This window comes from Crinia signifera, chromosome 1, assembly GCF_055691185.1.
Source record: "Crinia signifera chromosome 1, ASM5569118v1, whole genome shotgun sequence".
In the NCBI taxonomy this organism is placed as follows: Eukaryota; Metazoa; Chordata; class Amphibia; order Anura; family Myobatrachidae; genus Crinia; species Crinia signifera.
In genome coordinates, this window is record NC_139217.1 from 173803974 (window position 1) to 173821464 (window position 17491).

Sequence of the window (17491 nt, forward strand, 5' to 3'; positions counted from 1 at the left end):
GTCCCCACGTCTATAGACGCGGGGACAGTTTAAAGTCATGACGTATATATACGTCATGTGTCGGGAAGTACATCCCGGCCATGACGTATATATACACGTCAAATGTCGGGAAGGGGTTAAAGACTGGACTTTAATCTGCCGGTCCTGCTTTTGCAGAGTCTCTTGAGCTCTTTCCTGCTCCCCATAAATGTAGGTATACATCAGAACATACTCCTAGTTTCTCTCCTAGTTTCTATCCAAGTCTAAACGTACAGTAACTTGCAGATATCAGGCTGCAGCATGTACAGTCCTATTTGTTTTCTAAGCAAAAACAGTTGCCAGTTGCACAGGTATGGTATAGATAGTATATACGTGGTGAACCCCCTATTAGTTTCTAGGTTAATAATATAAACCCCGGTGATGGAGGTGTGCCATCATTGGACAAGAAATTTGCATAAGAGAAACGCAAGGAGGTTTGTCTCTACGTGATGTACCTAAAGAAATTAGTCTCATAAAATATAATTTTTTATTAAGTAGGTTTAAAAGACGGTGAAGTATAAAACCAAAGACGTGAGTAGAAAAAAAACCAGAGTGATAATAAAAAGGATATTAAATCCTCACAGAGTGGGGCCTCAGTGTTATCTTTCCCCTACAATTATTGAGGGCATGCGAAGCGTATGATAAGTCACGGTTTAACGTAAGCCATGGGTATTTAAAGATCAATGGTGCACTGTTTATTTATCAGGAGTATAATTCTTATTAGGCATCCATTCCTCTATGAATCAAGTGGTGCGTGGTTAGAAGGTTGCCACAGGCAGTCTAAAACAATATATGAATGGAATGGTAGTATTTCCTATGTATTCAAAATAAAGAATTTAGATACAATTAATAATAGACGTATCTGTGGAGCCTCAAGATCTATCTCAAATCATTTCATCAACATGGTAATTTTAACAAAGATTAATCTGACAACTGTCGGTTTTTCTGTATAAATATATGTTGAACGCTGAAAGATAAGTTTCTTTTATTAATGTTGTTTATTAGTGAGGGCTCAGGAAGGGGTGGTGGCTGTATCTTGGCCCCTTATATAGATACAATGTATGCTCACACAAAGATACTAATAACAGGCAGTGTCATACTTGTGTTAAATGCTCACACAATCGGAGGGGGAGGGAGGGGGTCGGGGGGAAAGGCATACACTATGTGTGTGATCGATGTGCGTCATCGCCCAAGCTTCGTCAGGACCAACCGGGTGACCTGCCAGAAGCTGTTTAAGTACCTATGCTCTTAATGAATATGTACGAGATAGAGGTGAGTGGGTGTAGTCTTGAGGGAATCCTCCCTTCTCATTTGTTGAGTCCGTGTCTGGGATGTTATTAGATAATGTTATGACATTTTAGTTGATTTTTGCTCCTTAATAGTATTGTACAAGATAAATATATATATATATATATATATATATATATATATATATATATATATATATATATATATAGAGAGAGAGAGAGAGAGAGAGAGAGAGAGAGAGAGAAATGTGTAGGGGAACCCTACAGGATATAAATGTCCTAGGAATAAAATGGAATATTGTCCTGAGTGCCATTTTAGGAGGGTTTGTTTTAGTATTTATTAATTTATTTATCATTCATTATAAAAACATATGTACAATATCAAAAAAATGAGTTTAGGATACTATTTGTTTTCTAGTAATTCATGACAAGTTAAAAATCTCTATTCACCCTATAGTCAATAAAAAAAAAAAAAACACACACATGCCATTATAATGCAAGAAGCACACATCACAGCTACCACACAAAACTGAACATATTTACAACTCTATATTTTAATAAAAATATAATGAAGACTCACAGAATACTTATTCCACTAAAAAATAACTGAAGTTCATGCATCTCCTCACACAAATTGCGTGATGGGTGTAATTCAACAGAAAGCATAGAAGGAGGAACCCACCACCAGAAAAGCAGCACAGACACAGCCAGAAGCCCTATGGAGATGCTTGGTCCTTTGGGTGGAGGGATGTGATGTTAATGAAGCAGAGTAAGTCTGCTCGCTGCATTCTGCACTGTCCAATGGCAGTCAAGCTCTGTCTCAGCCACACTGTGCTGAGCAATCCAGACACAGCAGCTCCACAGACCCTGGCAGCTTCGCATACAAGAAGGTAGGTTCAGAAAAAATACACATCTTTGCTATAGAGATTATCTGGGATAGTGGCAATGGTAGACATTTAGCCTCTTGCTTGGCTGCTGAGTGACAGTGCAGTGGGGAAGGGAAATGTTCAGCTTGTAGCTGGAATGTGGAGCCTTTATTTCCTAGCATGGCTCACGCCCCGTTCACTCAGGCATTCAAACATGTCAATATATGCAGGCTTCAGAGTTCACCGTAGATGCCATGGAGCTGTATAAAATAGATGGCTGAGATACATCCTCTAGCTCATATAGGATTTACAGCACTGCTGAGGTTTTACAGTTACACAGCATCGTGGTACAGCCTCTAAAGACATGTATATCATCTGTTTCAGCTGATGCATTGTTTGGATGCTGGGAGCTTCTGTTTAAGCCATTACACAAAGGTTGTTCTATTTCCCTCAGGCAGCATTTAAAAACGACAGGAACACAGCCAACCAAAAACATACATTTAGCAACAATAGCCAGTGAATAAAATCAATGGCAGATATTGATAGAAAGGGCTCCCTTGGCTGCCTACCACTCTATACACGCCCTCAGATCCTATTTGGCTAAAGCATGATAACAGATTATGGTGATGTGGTTAAATTGCAATTGTATCCCCACTCCCTAGTGAGCAGAATGATGGGGTCGTATCACAGGAAGTAGCAATCGTTCAGACCTTTCCTCTGTAATATCCGGTGTAGACCCGAGAGACAGCTTATACAGTGTACGGTGATAGGCAATGTACCATCAAAAAGTCACACTGTCATATACCATGGCTTTGCTGTGCCAGGGCCTTGGAGGTGCAACATTACAAGCATTGCTGTGCTCGGAGAAGTGAAAGCAGCACCTACAGTACCTTCATTAGAAAAGGGAAATATATGCATTATAGTTTTAAAGTTGCAGGGTTAAAAAAATATACAGAAGTCTTCGCCTAAGTCAGTGATGGCTAACCTGGACACTTCAGCTGTTGTGTAACTACACCTCCCAGCATGCCCTGCTACAGTTTTAGTATTGGGCCATGCTAAAACTGATGCAGGGCATGCTGGGATGTGTAGTTCAACAACAGCTGGAGTGTCAAGGTTAGCCATCACTGGCCTAAGGGCTGTATCTTTAAATATTTCTATAACGGAGTGATTTCAATTAAATTAAATTAAAATAAGTGTATAGTTCTCCACTTGGACCTCTCTATTAGATCATTACTTGTATTAACAAGTTTACTGTATAGGATGTGAACAGACTCTTAAATAACATATTACAGTCAATGAAGACACAAGTCACATAAACTGGAATAAACAATATGACACAGATTTTTTTTTTTTGCTCATTTACGTATTGTTTGGCGGTGCAAAACCCTTGTGGCGCCATATAAATACATTAAAATAACAACAACAACAACATTATTATGTAGGAATGCTCACAGCAAAAGTAGTACATTTTCCCTACACCTTCAAGGGATAGCATAAGGATATCTCACCTGGTATAAATGTGTGCACAGCTTTAGCCAAATCAATATAGTATGTAATTAAGCTTGCCATACACCTAAATATTTATTGTCCAATCTGGGTAATTGAAACTAAAATTTGGTAGCATATTGGAGCAAATGAAAATTGACCATTTTCTCAGAAATGCCAAAGACTGATTAAAACGGTAATTCGGACAAATAACTTAAATAAGGCATTTAACCGATTCGTTTGATTGATCATTTTTGTCTGCTTTTTAGTGCTTGGGAGCAATTATCACTTGTCATGAGCACTAATTACCAGATGTTGGTTCCAACCACAATAGGTCCCCTTACACTTGTGAGATTTTGTCAGATTTGACCTAATTCAGATGGATTGGGCCAATTTATCTGACAATATCGGATGTGCCTGATCCTGTAGGACCCGATGCACGTTCCTGTGCGCATTGGGTCTAACCAAGAGATTGATCCTCCTGCATATAGGATAAATCTCAAGTCAATCAGGTCCAACTTGTCCCTCAGACAAATTGGACAAGTGTAAGGGCCTTAAAGGCCCTTACACTTGTAAGATTTTTTCAGATTTGACCCAATTCAGGTGGATTCAATTGGAGTGGATTTATCTGACAAAATCGTATGTGCCTGATGTGTAGGACCCAATGCACAATCCTGTGCCATTGGGTCTAACCAAGAGATTGATCCTCCTAATTTATCTTTACATTTTCATTTAAAAAAGACCCCAAAACACTGATCTAGTTTTAATGAATCACTAGCTCCACTTGTAAAGAGTTATACTTGACAAAAATGTAACTTTCTTACCATGGAATGACCAAGCTGCGGCAGATACAGTTGGATCGGGCCGGAGCATGCATATTTGCAGCGATGCAATCAGGTCTCAATAACCCCCTTGGTCTGAGTAAATGCCCTCCTATCACAGCAATATGCATGGTAGTATAAGCAGATTTAAAAAAAAAAATGTACCTATAGTTTCTTTATTATTGTGCAAACACAATATTTAAGTTTAAAGATTGCACAAAGTAGGATACGCTTAATGTCCAGTAGGTACAAATAAACTTTAAACCCTGCATAAAAGTATTAGGCCCTAGGTGACTGCAGCCAGGCTAACTGCAAATGTAACTGCTATGCAAGACTGTGCACACATGATGGCCCTGTATAAATCAGGGATGTGGTTAGGTATAGCCAAAAGGTAAACAAGTTTTTCACTTTTTTGGGGTGTTATTGTCAACATCTGAACACACAGATCCCCAATTAGTGTACCGCTTCACTTGCCAAGTTTCGCCTAAGGTACCTGGCTCCACTTCCACTGTGCTCAGCACACTTTACTGTTCCCATTTGGAGTCCACGTGTATGAAAAAGTCCAAAATATAAAAAAATTGTGAAAAACTTTAACACAACATTTATCTTGTGCTAACCTTTTGACCATGTTAACCATATGTATTTCAACCTAGACGTTGTCTATTGTAAGTCTTGATATTTTGGATGTTTACCAGCAACACTCCTGTCATTACGAGATGGGAATGTTTTGAAATAGACTAATTGGTCATAATAACCCACCTAGTGTCTATATGAAGAGCCTGTCTTACAGTAACAAGACATTAAACAAATACATAAATATTGTGGGGAGTTTTTTGCCCCTCAATAAAATGGAGACTGATCCATTGATTGATGACCATTTGTTCACCAATGTTCAGTTTTAGAGTGCAGTGTATTACACATTTATACCAGAACCGACAAGAATCCGATATAACAGCTTTATCCTCGGGAGGCACAATTGTAATAACTGCATTATTGCTGTCTAATGGAGATACATAAAAACAAATCTGATACATTAAATGTTGCAAAGATTGAAAGAAAGCTAGAAAACAGTGCTGCCTACATCCGACAGGCCATCAGTAATCCGTCAACACAAGTAGAAGCATTCACTATGTTGTATATAAACACCAGTTTTCTGGGTGAATCAGCTCATTGCGAACACCACAGAGTTGTGCAGGAAAACTAGTCACGATGAACTCACTGTGGGATACGGTCACTAGGTCTACAAGCATTAGGCCCACACCACTAGGTCGGTCGACGTGGTGCTAGGTTGACACAAGCATTAGGTCGAAGAGGTATGGCGAGTGCAGCGAGCCATGTGAGGGGACGCGGTGCACTTTTTTAGTGTCCATGTTGACTGTTGACATTTCAGGTAAAAAAAAAGGCAAAAACCTCTGTCGAGTTGCTGTCTATCCAATGATCCATACCCCCTACTGAAAAAGGCAAATCTGTGCGCAGCCAAACTTCACGGTAAGTGTAGATAGTATAGGAGATCTCTAACTGCGTGTTCACACCAACTCAATGTTAATGGATTGTACAGCCGCTAAAGCTTGAAAACCACATTGTTAATAATAATAACAATAATGAGGATTCTAAAGTAGTATAAAGCAAGCTGCATATTTGGTAAAAAAAAAAAAAAAAAAAAAGAAGAATACAGGTTGAGTATCCCGTATCCAAAATGCTCGGGACCAGGAGAATTTTGGATAACGGATTATTCCGTATTTCGGAATATTTTAATAATTCAATTATGTATTTTGAAGTATCTTGCATGTATGCTGTATAAACACATAAAATACACACAAATATATTTTATTACCACATAAACTACACACAAATATATTTTATTTGTTAAAAAAACAAGGTTTCAAAACATGAAACAAAATTAGTGTACAGATATTGAATTTGAATGCCAAGCAATCATTGTCTTGCACATATATAGTGCCAGTTACATATCATGGTAACAGTAATGCTGTTACAAATGTCCCCAGTGAGTTTTTAGCAAAACAAATATTTTTTTTTCACTTTCTGGAATGTATGGTTTTCGGAATAATTCGGATAACGGATACTCGGATACGGGATACTCAACCTGTAGTTGAAACTAATTAAGGGTGGATTCACCAAGCGGAAAAATTTAAAGAAATAAAAAAAATTCATGACAAACAGCTTGGTAGAAAGAAAGACAAACAATCAAAGTTTGAAAAATATTGTGCATATGCTTTTTGTGTTTTTTCTTCTTTTTTTAATCTTTCAATTTAAATTTGCTCCATCACATAAGTTACGTAGACAAATTAAGGCACCACAGCCACCTGGCTCCAGGGATTTTACCCTGAATGGCAAATGTGACGCCAAAAAAATAATAGTTCTAGGACCTAGAGAACACGCAATAGGGAAAACAAAGGGTTACAGTAGTAGTGAAGGTACCATGGAATACAGTGCTGTTATCTGAGAAGATGGGCGTTACTAATTAATTATTTAGGTATTGCAGACATCTCAGAGAATAAATGTTCAATTCAAAAGAAGCTGCTTTTTAGCATTAAAATAATAACCTGCCACGGTACTCCTCAGAGATGACATGCAAATCCATAGCTTGCTGCAACAACCACAATTAATGAGAGCAAACTTCATTTTCCAGAAAGAGCTGAAAATTCAAAGCAGTTAAACAGCCTGGAGGCTCAGAAATATATGGCAATGTATAAATAATTAGACGCTCCATAGAAGAAAATATACTCAAGTAGGATAAAAAGGACAAAGCAATGTAGTAGTGCATCCAATTAAAAAGTCCCTGAGCAGACATAACTCCGTGAAGTGAGAGAGCAGTTATTAAGAAGAATATACACTTTTTTTTTTTTGAAAGGGAAAGGCTATGTCAGACGTAGCCTCAGAAGCCTTTTTATGCAATGGATGCTTCTAAGAAGTTGGACATAATTAGAGGTGCTGTGTGTCGCAGGCTTTCTAGCTCACTGCTGGTTTTATTTGCCGCTGGATCTCTTAGAATCAAGCTAAACCTAGATTAATATGATTAATGTTGATGGCTCAGTTCCACTGTAGCAAATAGGACTGAAAAGGAACGGACAGCCATCAAATTAAGGAGTCAATTTCATTTGTCACAGATGCCCCAGTTTTGTCCACTACGTGCCATGCAGTTGTGTAAAATGTTTTGGATATGCAGTACCATGTGCACCCCAAACCCTAAATATAGGCTACTATTTGGTTTAGGCTCACATGTAGAAGCCCAAATTGCTTGAACTCTTGGTTGTTTGGCTGAATGAATGTATGCTTCACACAGACTGGTCAATGATGTCAGAACATAAAGTCCTTCTAATCATCTAAAGGCAGTGGTGTAAAAAACTCATGGCCCTCCAGCTGTTGTGGAACTACATGTCCCAGCATGTCCTGTCACAGTTTTAGCAATCCATTAGATAAAATCTAAAACTGACAGTGCATGCTGGGGCATGTAGTTCCACAACAGCTGGAGGGCCAAGAGTTTGATACCATTGATTTGAGGTGTAGATTTATCAATGACTGGAGAAAGATAAAGTACTAACCAATCAGCTTCTAAATGCTATTTTAGAGGCCATGCTTGGAAAATGACATGAGCTGATGATGAGTCTGCCGTGCCCCCAATAGTGACTGATGGCCGCTCAGCTTCCCAAATAGTGACGCTGCACCATCTTTTCAATATTATGATACATTGATATATTATGTGCGCATACACACTGCTCTATAATGTGATAGAACATTTGAAGGTTAACGTAACCAAGCGGCAATGTACATTACATCATCCCATCTGACTAGCGGCACATTAAACGGGAGGATATTATCACAGGATGACTGTGCAGATACTGCCCACTTACTGACTAGACAAAGATATTGTGTCCAGCAATGGACACCGTACAAGTCTGTTCTCTCTACCGTTTCAGCAATGTTTCCACTGCCCAAACCATGTCCTGCCTCTTAAAGTCCGAAGAGGCATGTTACTGGTCAAGTCACAGTAAGATATGTGCAGTGCTGGTTTTGTAGGCCAGTGGTGGTTGGCATACAAAAAGTTGTTTGGTGCACTTATGAATATGATCCTGGGGAGAACACGACTACAGTCAACTGTAAACCCCTCCCCAGAGGAGTGTTAGCTCATACTTCCATAGTCCTGACTTTGTGATTTAAATAAATATTTGTATTCCGGTTTCTTACAGGTACTCTTTGGGGCCCTTAAATCAATATGTCATCTCTTGGTTCTTGGAAGAACGAAACAACCTTGATCCAGCAGCAGGTTGGTTTCCAAGTTCAGAAGATCTACCCCTTTCACGATGGTTGGAACACTGCCTGTTTTGTTATCCTGGTTTTGTTTATCCTGACTGTGCTGTCTCTGGTCCTGCTTGCTTTCCTCTATGAAATGCTGGACTGCTGCTGCTGTGCCAAGCACAAGACCGTAAAAGACCTCGAGAACGAACCAAACCCAGTCAGAGCTCTAATGAGCAGCATGAAGAAGCGGAAAACAGAGGTGGTGTAGCATCAGAACCCGCACAAGATGACCAGTGTATTATTTCAGAGGACAATCCGTGAGCATGGGGTCATTTTCCTTCTGCTTACTGTAGCACATTCTTCTCCTTGAGCCACCCATACTATACTCAATTCTTCCATGTGAACTCAATGATCATCCTCCCAAGTGGTCTTACCAATGACTATTCCTAGTTTTGTTTTAAATTAAATGATCATAGTGGAACATAATGCATCTCCTCTGCAATTATTAAAATCCTGTGTTGACAGGATATTTTATATGGTGTTAATTTTCTAAAGCTCTTAAAAAACCATGAAGGCTACTTAAGTCAAAGTACTAGGCCATAGTAACAATGCCATGACAAGAACAACAAATCTAATCTAGAGTCAGCAAATTACAGCTTAAATTCCGGTTTCTTAAAAACACACCTTAATGTTACTTAACATTTCAAAGTATTTTCTAGAATGCAGAGCACATTTCCATGCTAATTAAGGAACTGTAAAACATAAAAACGGTATATGTAAAACATGGCCACAGTAGTACTGGCAGAAAAAAAAAAAAAGTAAAAACATAAAAACTAAACAAAAACAGAATGGCCGAAATATTATAGGGTGTGAGGGAAAACTCTCCCAAAATCTCTCCATTTCTGATTCTCACCCTATTACATTTAGTCCAATGAAGGGTTTGTAGTGTCATTAGACAGAAAAGAAAAAGTCATGCCTAGCCCATATTATGATATAAACGTAGAATAAATTGTCTGCACAATTAGCAATGTAAGTAGGGATAGCAATTTCCCCACAATGAAGTCATATTGAGAACTTCAGGATGTGACTTGACTGTGGGCATATTTTGTACTGACTTTCAAACATTATTTTTTAGGAACCAGAATAAATATTGTAATGTAAAAGCATTTTGCCGACTAGATTACACCAACAAGCATCAATTTGGCTACAGAAATTGGGCCTGTTTCAGAGCCGATTGCTGTTGTGCAAATTCAAAATCCATTTATCTAATGACTGCGTATGCATCCCAATCATAGTGCGCGTGCGCAAGCCAAAAATAGTGACAGAAATCTCTAATCACAATCCCCTCACAATATGGCTAATCGGAAGTTGGCGTTTGAGGGCGAATTACCTGTCGTTTTTAGGGTGTGCCAGAAAAAAAAAAATACAGGCGTGCCCAGGAATTTTAAGGGTACGTTTGTGACATCTGTGCCGGCCTCGATCTGCCGGTTTCAGTTGCAGAGGTGTTGACGGGTCAGACTCACATTTGCACAGACTGAGAAAACCATTGGATAGTGAGTGATGGATGTGCGTCAGGATACCCGATTGCAATGTTTTAGCAATTCTCTCGCAGATTTCACACTGTCTGGGCGGTGGCTAATCACTCGCAGTAATCTGAAAAGTTGCAGCTCAGTAATCCGGTCTGAAATCAGGCCCTTTTTTATTTAATGGAGACCATTTTCCAAAATGTTCTCATTACAAGTTGTTTAACCCTAAAATTATTTGTATAACGAATCTGAAAACTTCAGGACAAAACAGCTTAATATTAAAATAACATGACAAAGATCGTACGTAAGTGTGCTACAATTGCTATATTATTTTGTACATTAAAAAATAACTTTTTTGTTGTGGTGTTTCGCAGACCTGTAATAATCCAATAAAATATGGCATTAATTCTACAGCCCGAACAAATATGTTGACATTGCCAGAATAAAGGATGATCGTGACACTGTATGTGAGTGCATACATTTTGTAGGATTCTACATATTACACTGCTGAAATCCATTTAGAAATAGAAAATATAAAAAGTCTGCAATACAATCTGGGGGCTGGTCAATGTATCTCAGTGGGACATGGCTGTGTGTATACCATACAGCAATGACAAACTATCTAACCAAAGTTTTCCAGTTATGCTTAACAATGTAGGGGTCAATTTACCAAGATGGGAGCTCTATTGTAGATGGGATGTTGCCCATAGCAACCAATCACCTTCTAGAAGATGTTAGCTAAATGGTTGCTATGGGCAACACCACATCTTTAATAGAACTCCCATCTTAATAAATTTACCCTGTAGTGTCTAAAACGCTCCAAAGAATATATTAAAGTGTGCTAAATCAATAAGCTTCTAATCTAAGAGACAGTGTGAACGTGCACAAAGGGGGGTATTCAATCTGTGCTGAGATTTCCCGACAGGGGAACCATCGGCACTATTCAATGCCATCGTCTATTCCAGGCATTCCCAACCACGGTCCTCAAGGCACACCAACAGTGCAGGTTTTGTAGATATCCAGGCTTGAGCACAGGTGACTTAATTAGTATCTGAGGGATTCTGACCATCTGTGCTGAAGCCTGGATAGCACTAGTAAAACCTGCACTGTTGGTGTGCCTTGAGGACCGTGGTTGGGAATGCCTGGTCTATTCAATGCTGTCGGTAATTTAAAAAAGTCGGATCTGTTTTGTCGGATACGGACATGCATTGTCAAATTCAGTCGTTTTCCAGATTTCAAGACTTCCAACGTTCGACCGTCGGTACTTTCAATACCAACGGTTAGATTACTGTCAGATGCCAGTGGAAACCAAATGTACGGACAGTCGGGATCCTGGCTTGAATCTCTACCCCCCACCCCCACCCCCCCCCCAAAAAAAAATGCGACTTACAGGTGTGCCTGCTTTGCAATAAGAAAAAAAAAAACATTTATTTGCAATGTATGTTTTGATGAAATTAAAAGCAATTGAAAAAAAAAATAATTGGTTCACAACTGTACAACATCTTAACCAGATAATTTTAATATGTTGGCTACCTCCCATACTATGGAAGTAATTTTTTCTGCAAATAATGATTTATTAATTCCAGTTATTCATTAACTAGCTCATCAATTCTTCTATGTATCCACCACCACTGGTTCTGAGAGCACTTTTTGGGCAGGGTTGTTTCTGCTGCTAAATCAGCAGTGAGAAATCCACTATAATCCAGGTAAACTTTATTTCTATGTTTGCATCATACAAGCTGAAGGCCTGAAAGCCTGTGAAAGGCCATTTGGTTTTGGTGCATTCAGACCCACAATGGTGGACACACTCTCCAATGATGCTGGAGTGTCAGCAGAGAAAAACTGCGGACCAAAATGTAATGAATACCAGTTTGTGTGAGAACTGAAGACCTGCTCAATACAAAAAGGTAAAGGTAACTAATAGCCGGATAAGGGGCAAAGGGAGTGGGAGTAAGGGGACTAATTACACATAGGTTTAAAGTTATCAGCCCTGGCGAGCACATACTTCACACTACGCAGTCTCACTGCATGAACACCATCTCAGTCCGGTACCCAATGTGACACCACCCATCATTACTGATTGCTATCCTACCGCTGCTTGCCAGAGCCAATGGAGAAGGTGCATGGGTGAGAGATGGAAGGTGGGTGCATGCTACAGGTGGTAGATAGAAAGTGGAAGTGAGGTGCAGCAGTGAGACATGGAAGGTGGAAGCGATTTAGAGTCTAAATACCACATTATAGCTTAGTGGCCTTCTTTGTTGAATTTTTTATGTGGCCCACATGGTCTTACAAGTTGAAGAGGGGTCTTTAACCTTTAAGACAGTTTGGGCCACATAAAAAATCTTTACCTCCTGGTGTAATGTTTGGCTCAGGTGTACAATCTATGTCTATACGCAGTCACCTTGGGCAAAAGCACTGCTCTGTAAACCATTTTGGTAAAGCCTGTTATCACACTACTGCAGAGACATTTATGCCACCTACCATGACTAGGTATCTTCATGTTTGCAGCTTCTCTAACCCCTTGCCTCGTGCCTTGACCATCTCTGCTTTTGCCTACATCCTGCCTTCAGGCCACCTCCCACTTGCTTTCATACATGGGGCGATGTGTGCTTAAGAGATCTAGTCGGATGCCAAAGAGGTGAATCGTATGCTTTTGCGATGTAAAGGCCACCTCAACAAGTAGCATAGCATTAACCACTAAGGTCACTCTGAATGTTGTAGAATCTGGTACATTTTCTTGCTAGACAGAGCTAGGAAGGTGAGGTTCAGGTACATGCAAGTATAACATACAGTGGTTGATATTGCTGGAAAAGTGGGTTGTGTTCCCTATAGAAGCCAACCATTCGCTTCTATTTTTTAAACTGTACTGCAAAACTGTCTGATTGGTTGTTATCTGCAAAATAGAAAAGCTAGGTTATCAATCTAATGGACCAATAAACAAGCACAACTCTACTAAGCCCTTCTTACGGAACAGGAAATAGAAATGTCTGCAATGCAATGAATGGATCAAAATGACAATCTCTCCTGCATGTGGCATATCCTCTTTTGTTAGGTACAGCCCTGGTCGATTAGAATGGTAATGATTCCAGTTAGCAGACCAGCAAACATGACAGTTGCAACCAATATCTCTTCCATGCTCACAGGCAGCCATCTGCACCAGTGTTCCCCAAATCTGATCATCACAGGTCATGTTTTCAGGATTTCTTTACTCATGCACAAGTGGCAGGTAAGTATTTTGCCTTTTTCCAGAGAGTGAAATCCTCAAAACATGAGCTTCTTGTGGTTGATATATGGGAAACACTGACCTACAGTATAACATTAAATATTATTATTAGAATTTAATTTATAAAAAGGCGCCACAAGTGGTACGCAGCACCGTACATATAGAACACATTAGAACAGTACAGGGTACACAGAACGTGTCATAACAGCAACAGAAGAACTAAAACAGTGCACAATTAACAATTAGCAGCACAATTCTTAGTACACAATACAGCTGAGATATAGGGAAGTGAGTGAGAAGAGATACGTGTATAGATTGTTGGCAAGTAAGAGTGCGGTGATTAAAATGCAAGAAGGGTGCTGTGAGAACAGGAGGGAAGAGGGCCCTGCTCTAAGGAGCTTACAGTCTAGAGGGAGGGGGAGACAGACAGGTGACATGAGGTGCAGGTAAGGAGACCTGAGGCAAGAAGTGAGCATGGCAGGGAGGGTCAGGACATGAGGCAGCAGGGAGAGAGAATGGACAAAGTCATCTTCCTCCTCCTATCCTCCTCTTTCCCCTCCACCTGCACCCTTGACCCCTAGCAGTCCTGCACTGTGGCCCATGCCAAAACACACCCTGCTAGGGGGCAGAAAGCATGCAGAGTGAATAGGTATAGCAAAGGATCGAGGAAACATGGCTCTGGTACAACAGTGTAGTTCAGAAAGATAGTGTAAAAATAGAGAAAATAAAAATACAGAGTTAGGGTAAGTAGTGTGAGAAGCCAGTACAGAGGGACATATACAATGCATAGAGAACTGTATAGAGTAGGGAAAACTGTCATAGAGTAGGGAGCTAGTGGGGGAAGGGCAGAGCTCTCCCCATTCCTGCACTACAAGCCTCTCTCACCAGACAAAGAAGTGTGTGTTGCGCAATTAACAGCTGCTGGCACAGGGTTTGTCAGAACCCGAAAGGTGAGATATGAAAATAGAAAGATGTGTGCCAGCGTTGGCTATTTCAATATTTACACGGTTCTCTAAAAATAAGAATTTATTTTAATATAATAAAACATATATAATTACATATAAATACAAATATTTGCAATTGCTAGTGAATCATTTTTGATGTGTGTCATAAAATGATGACTCTTATATGTATGTACCCTTCTCAGGGAATAGTTGAAAGCTGAAAGGTGTAATAGAAATTACCATCCAATTGTTCTGGTGTGTATACGTCCAGATCTTTGTGACTTTTGTAGTTCTGAGGAAGCCGGAGGTGAAGGTTCCGGGGAAACGCGTTGAGAACATCCAATTTGCTGACACCTTCCATTGAAAAGGTGACCAGTTCATATCCCTCTGACGTCCCTCCACAAAATCATCTGGATACAAAAGCCTGTGGGTTACCTGCATTAACCCCAATTCCGTTCCAGAAAAAGAGAAAGACTGTCGAATGGGAATCCTGAGTCTTTGAAAATATAAGACGTCCTAGAACTACAAAAGTCACAAAGATCTGGACAAATTGGATGGTAATTTCTATTACACCTGTCAGCTTTCAACTATTCCCTGAGAAGGGTACATACATATAAGAGTCATAATTTTTATGACACACCTCAAAAATGATTCACTAGCAATTGCAAATATTTGTATTTATATGTAATTATATATGTTTTTTATATTAAAATAAATTCTTATTTTCAGAGAACCGTGTAAGTATTGAGATAGCCAGTGCTGGCACACATCTTTCTATTTTCATCTCTCTCACCAGACACTGGGCCAGATGTACGAAGCCTTAAAAAGTGATAAAATGGAGAGAGTGTTAAACCACCAGCCAATCAGCTCCTACCTTTCATGTTACAGGCTGTGTTCGAAAAAGGACAGTTATGAGTCGATTGTTTGGTGGTTTTTCACTGTCCATTTTATCACTTAAGGCTTAGGACATCTCCCTCACTAAGAGAGTTTAAAGTGGTCAAAACCCAGTCTATTACAAACACTAACCTGAGCTCTGTTTGGAACTGGATGTCCCACCAATATCAACTTTCGCTTTTTTCTTCTTCGAAGACTCTGATGCAGTGGGGCGTTTCTCCACAGCAGGTGTATGCAGAGCTCGCTTCTTAAAGAGCTCCCGGTCTCTCAGGAGAGCGGGATCCATGGTGCTGTATACCAAGACAGTTTAAAGAAAACAATCATTGTTACAATATGGGTATATGGGCACTAAGAACATAAAACAATAACATTTATGCAATTTGGAACTACAAATGAGTTGATATAATTACACGGTAAAAAAACACGCCCTGTATTACTTTACTGCAATAGCTCCATACTGCGGCATCAATGGTCCACAGCACATGCCGGTAAAAGGGGTGCGTGTTATAGGGGGTGAGGGCCTTCTACATCCACCATTGTTAAATGATGTGTTACAAGCTTCACCCCAGTTGATTTAATGTCTAATTGGTTGCTAACAGCAACCCCTGCTTTTTCTTATTATACTAACTTCCATAAATGTTCCCTTAATTCTTTCAGCTTCATTTTGTAAGCAGAGTGGCCAGCTAAAGACAAAAATGGAAAAGTCTCAAATGCACTCCAAGTCCAACAATGAACAGAATTCCTCCGCGTTACTCAGAACTCCAAAACTTTCTCTCCCACGTTTGTATATATGGGGGGGAGAGGGGGAATAAAAAGAGCAATAAATCACTGTAGCTTTTATGTATTATAGCAGGGGTGGGGAACCTCAGGCCCTGGGGCCGTATGCGGCCCCCGTAGTGGTCTGAGTGGCCCTCCCACCAGGCGGCTTTGCCGGGAGTCAAGTACAGGGGAATTCTCACGAGAGGTCGGTAGTTCTCGCGAGATTCCTCTTAATCAGCAGCAGCCAGAGACCTTCAGTCCTATTCAGTGGCAGCCGCCGGAGCGTGGGACGGCTGCATCAGGACAATTTGTATAAGACATTTTTACATATGGCCCCCGAAGGATTTTTTTCCCCATACAAACGGCCCTTGGCACAAAAAAGGTTCCCCACCCCTGTATTATAGTCTCCCTTTTGAGTGAGAGGCAAAAAAAATTCCAAACGATCCAAGGTATTCTTATGGGGTCACCCCACTCGTGCACATAAGTCAAAAGGTGCTCACATGTATGACAAATACCAGACAGGTTTTTACCAATAGCATGTAGGGGTGGGGGGGGGATGAGGGGGTTGACCGGTGCACAGGTTAGGCTTATTTATTATAAGCTGTACAAGATTTGAAATAGGTTGATATATTGGTCCACCAATCTGTTCAATATGAGAAGGGATTCTCTTCTCCTGAAATTTTATTGTGGTGGAGGTGCACCCTTGAAAGTAATAGGGGTACTGCAAGCAAGAGAGGAAAGACTCTTTTTGTGGGGCACTCTTTATGGAGAGATTAATAAACATAATCTCTGTTTGTGAGAATCAATTATTATGCGAAAAGTAGGAAGGGAAAACGCCACACGAGTACCCTTGAGGCGCCCCTTGTGATGGCAATCAGCGCAAACTAGTATCACAAATAAGAAAATAGGAGTAATAGTGTAAAGTAAAGGATTTGAGTGTACTAAAAATTAACTTTTATTTTAAATAGCGGTTAAAATAGATACTAGACAAGCGTATACAATTTAACTATACAGACGAATACAATATTAAAACACACAAAGAACACAAAACATGAAAAGCACTTTCTATTGAACCACATTTAGTGATAATCACTATAAATATAGCTGTATGGCCTGTGCTGAGATTGTCACAAAGTACCCAGCTCATCTTTAAGGTTGCTGGGAAAAAGTGCTATTGTCCCGAACAAATTCCCTAGAGCAGCGGTTCCCAAACTGTGTGCCGTGGCTCCCTGGGGTGCCTCAGGACACATGATGGGGTGCCGCGGCTTGGTGGTGCAGGATCAACTCAAATTATTAATGGTTAATTATTTATGAGCAAAACCAGTGCTGGTGGCTGCCAATGATAGAATGTGTACAAACAGAAACAAATCCTGCCCTTTACCACATAACTGCCGCTAAGAATTGCATATAAACCCAATCGAAATATTTTTTTTTAGACCTAGGGGTGCCGT

At 40.0% G+C, this 17491-nt stretch overlaps 2 protein-coding genes across 3 annotated transcripts in view; one reads left to right on the top strand and one right to left on the bottom strand.

Moving 5' to 3' along the window:
* GTF2E2 (general transcription factor IIE subunit 2) overlaps positions 1-17491 on the bottom strand; it is a 57059-nt gene that overhangs the window by 31708 nt on the left and 7860 nt on the right. The window contains exon 2 of the mRNA XM_083177539.1: positions 15414-15571. Within this exon, the coding sequence (XP_083033665.1) occupies positions 15414-15567 (154 nt within the window). The 5' untranslated portion in view covers positions 15568-15571. The remainder of the gene's footprint in view (positions 1-15413; positions 15572-17491) is intronic.
* SMIM18 (small integral membrane protein 18) lies at positions 1186-10631 on the top strand. Of its 2 annotated transcripts, none has more exons than XM_083177494.1 (2): positions 1186-1290; positions 8646-10631. In XM_083177494.1, the coding sequence occupies exon 2, from the start codon at positions 8672-8674 to the stop codon at positions 8960-8962; it is 291 nt and encodes a 96-aa protein (XP_083033620.1). In that variant the 5' UTR covers positions 1186-1290; positions 8646-8671; the 3' UTR covers positions 8963-10631. The 2 variants fall into 2 exon arrangements, with proteins under 2 accessions (XP_083033620.1, XP_083033610.1); XM_083177484.1 differs by lacking the exon at positions 1186-1290 and adding an exon at positions 2001-2155.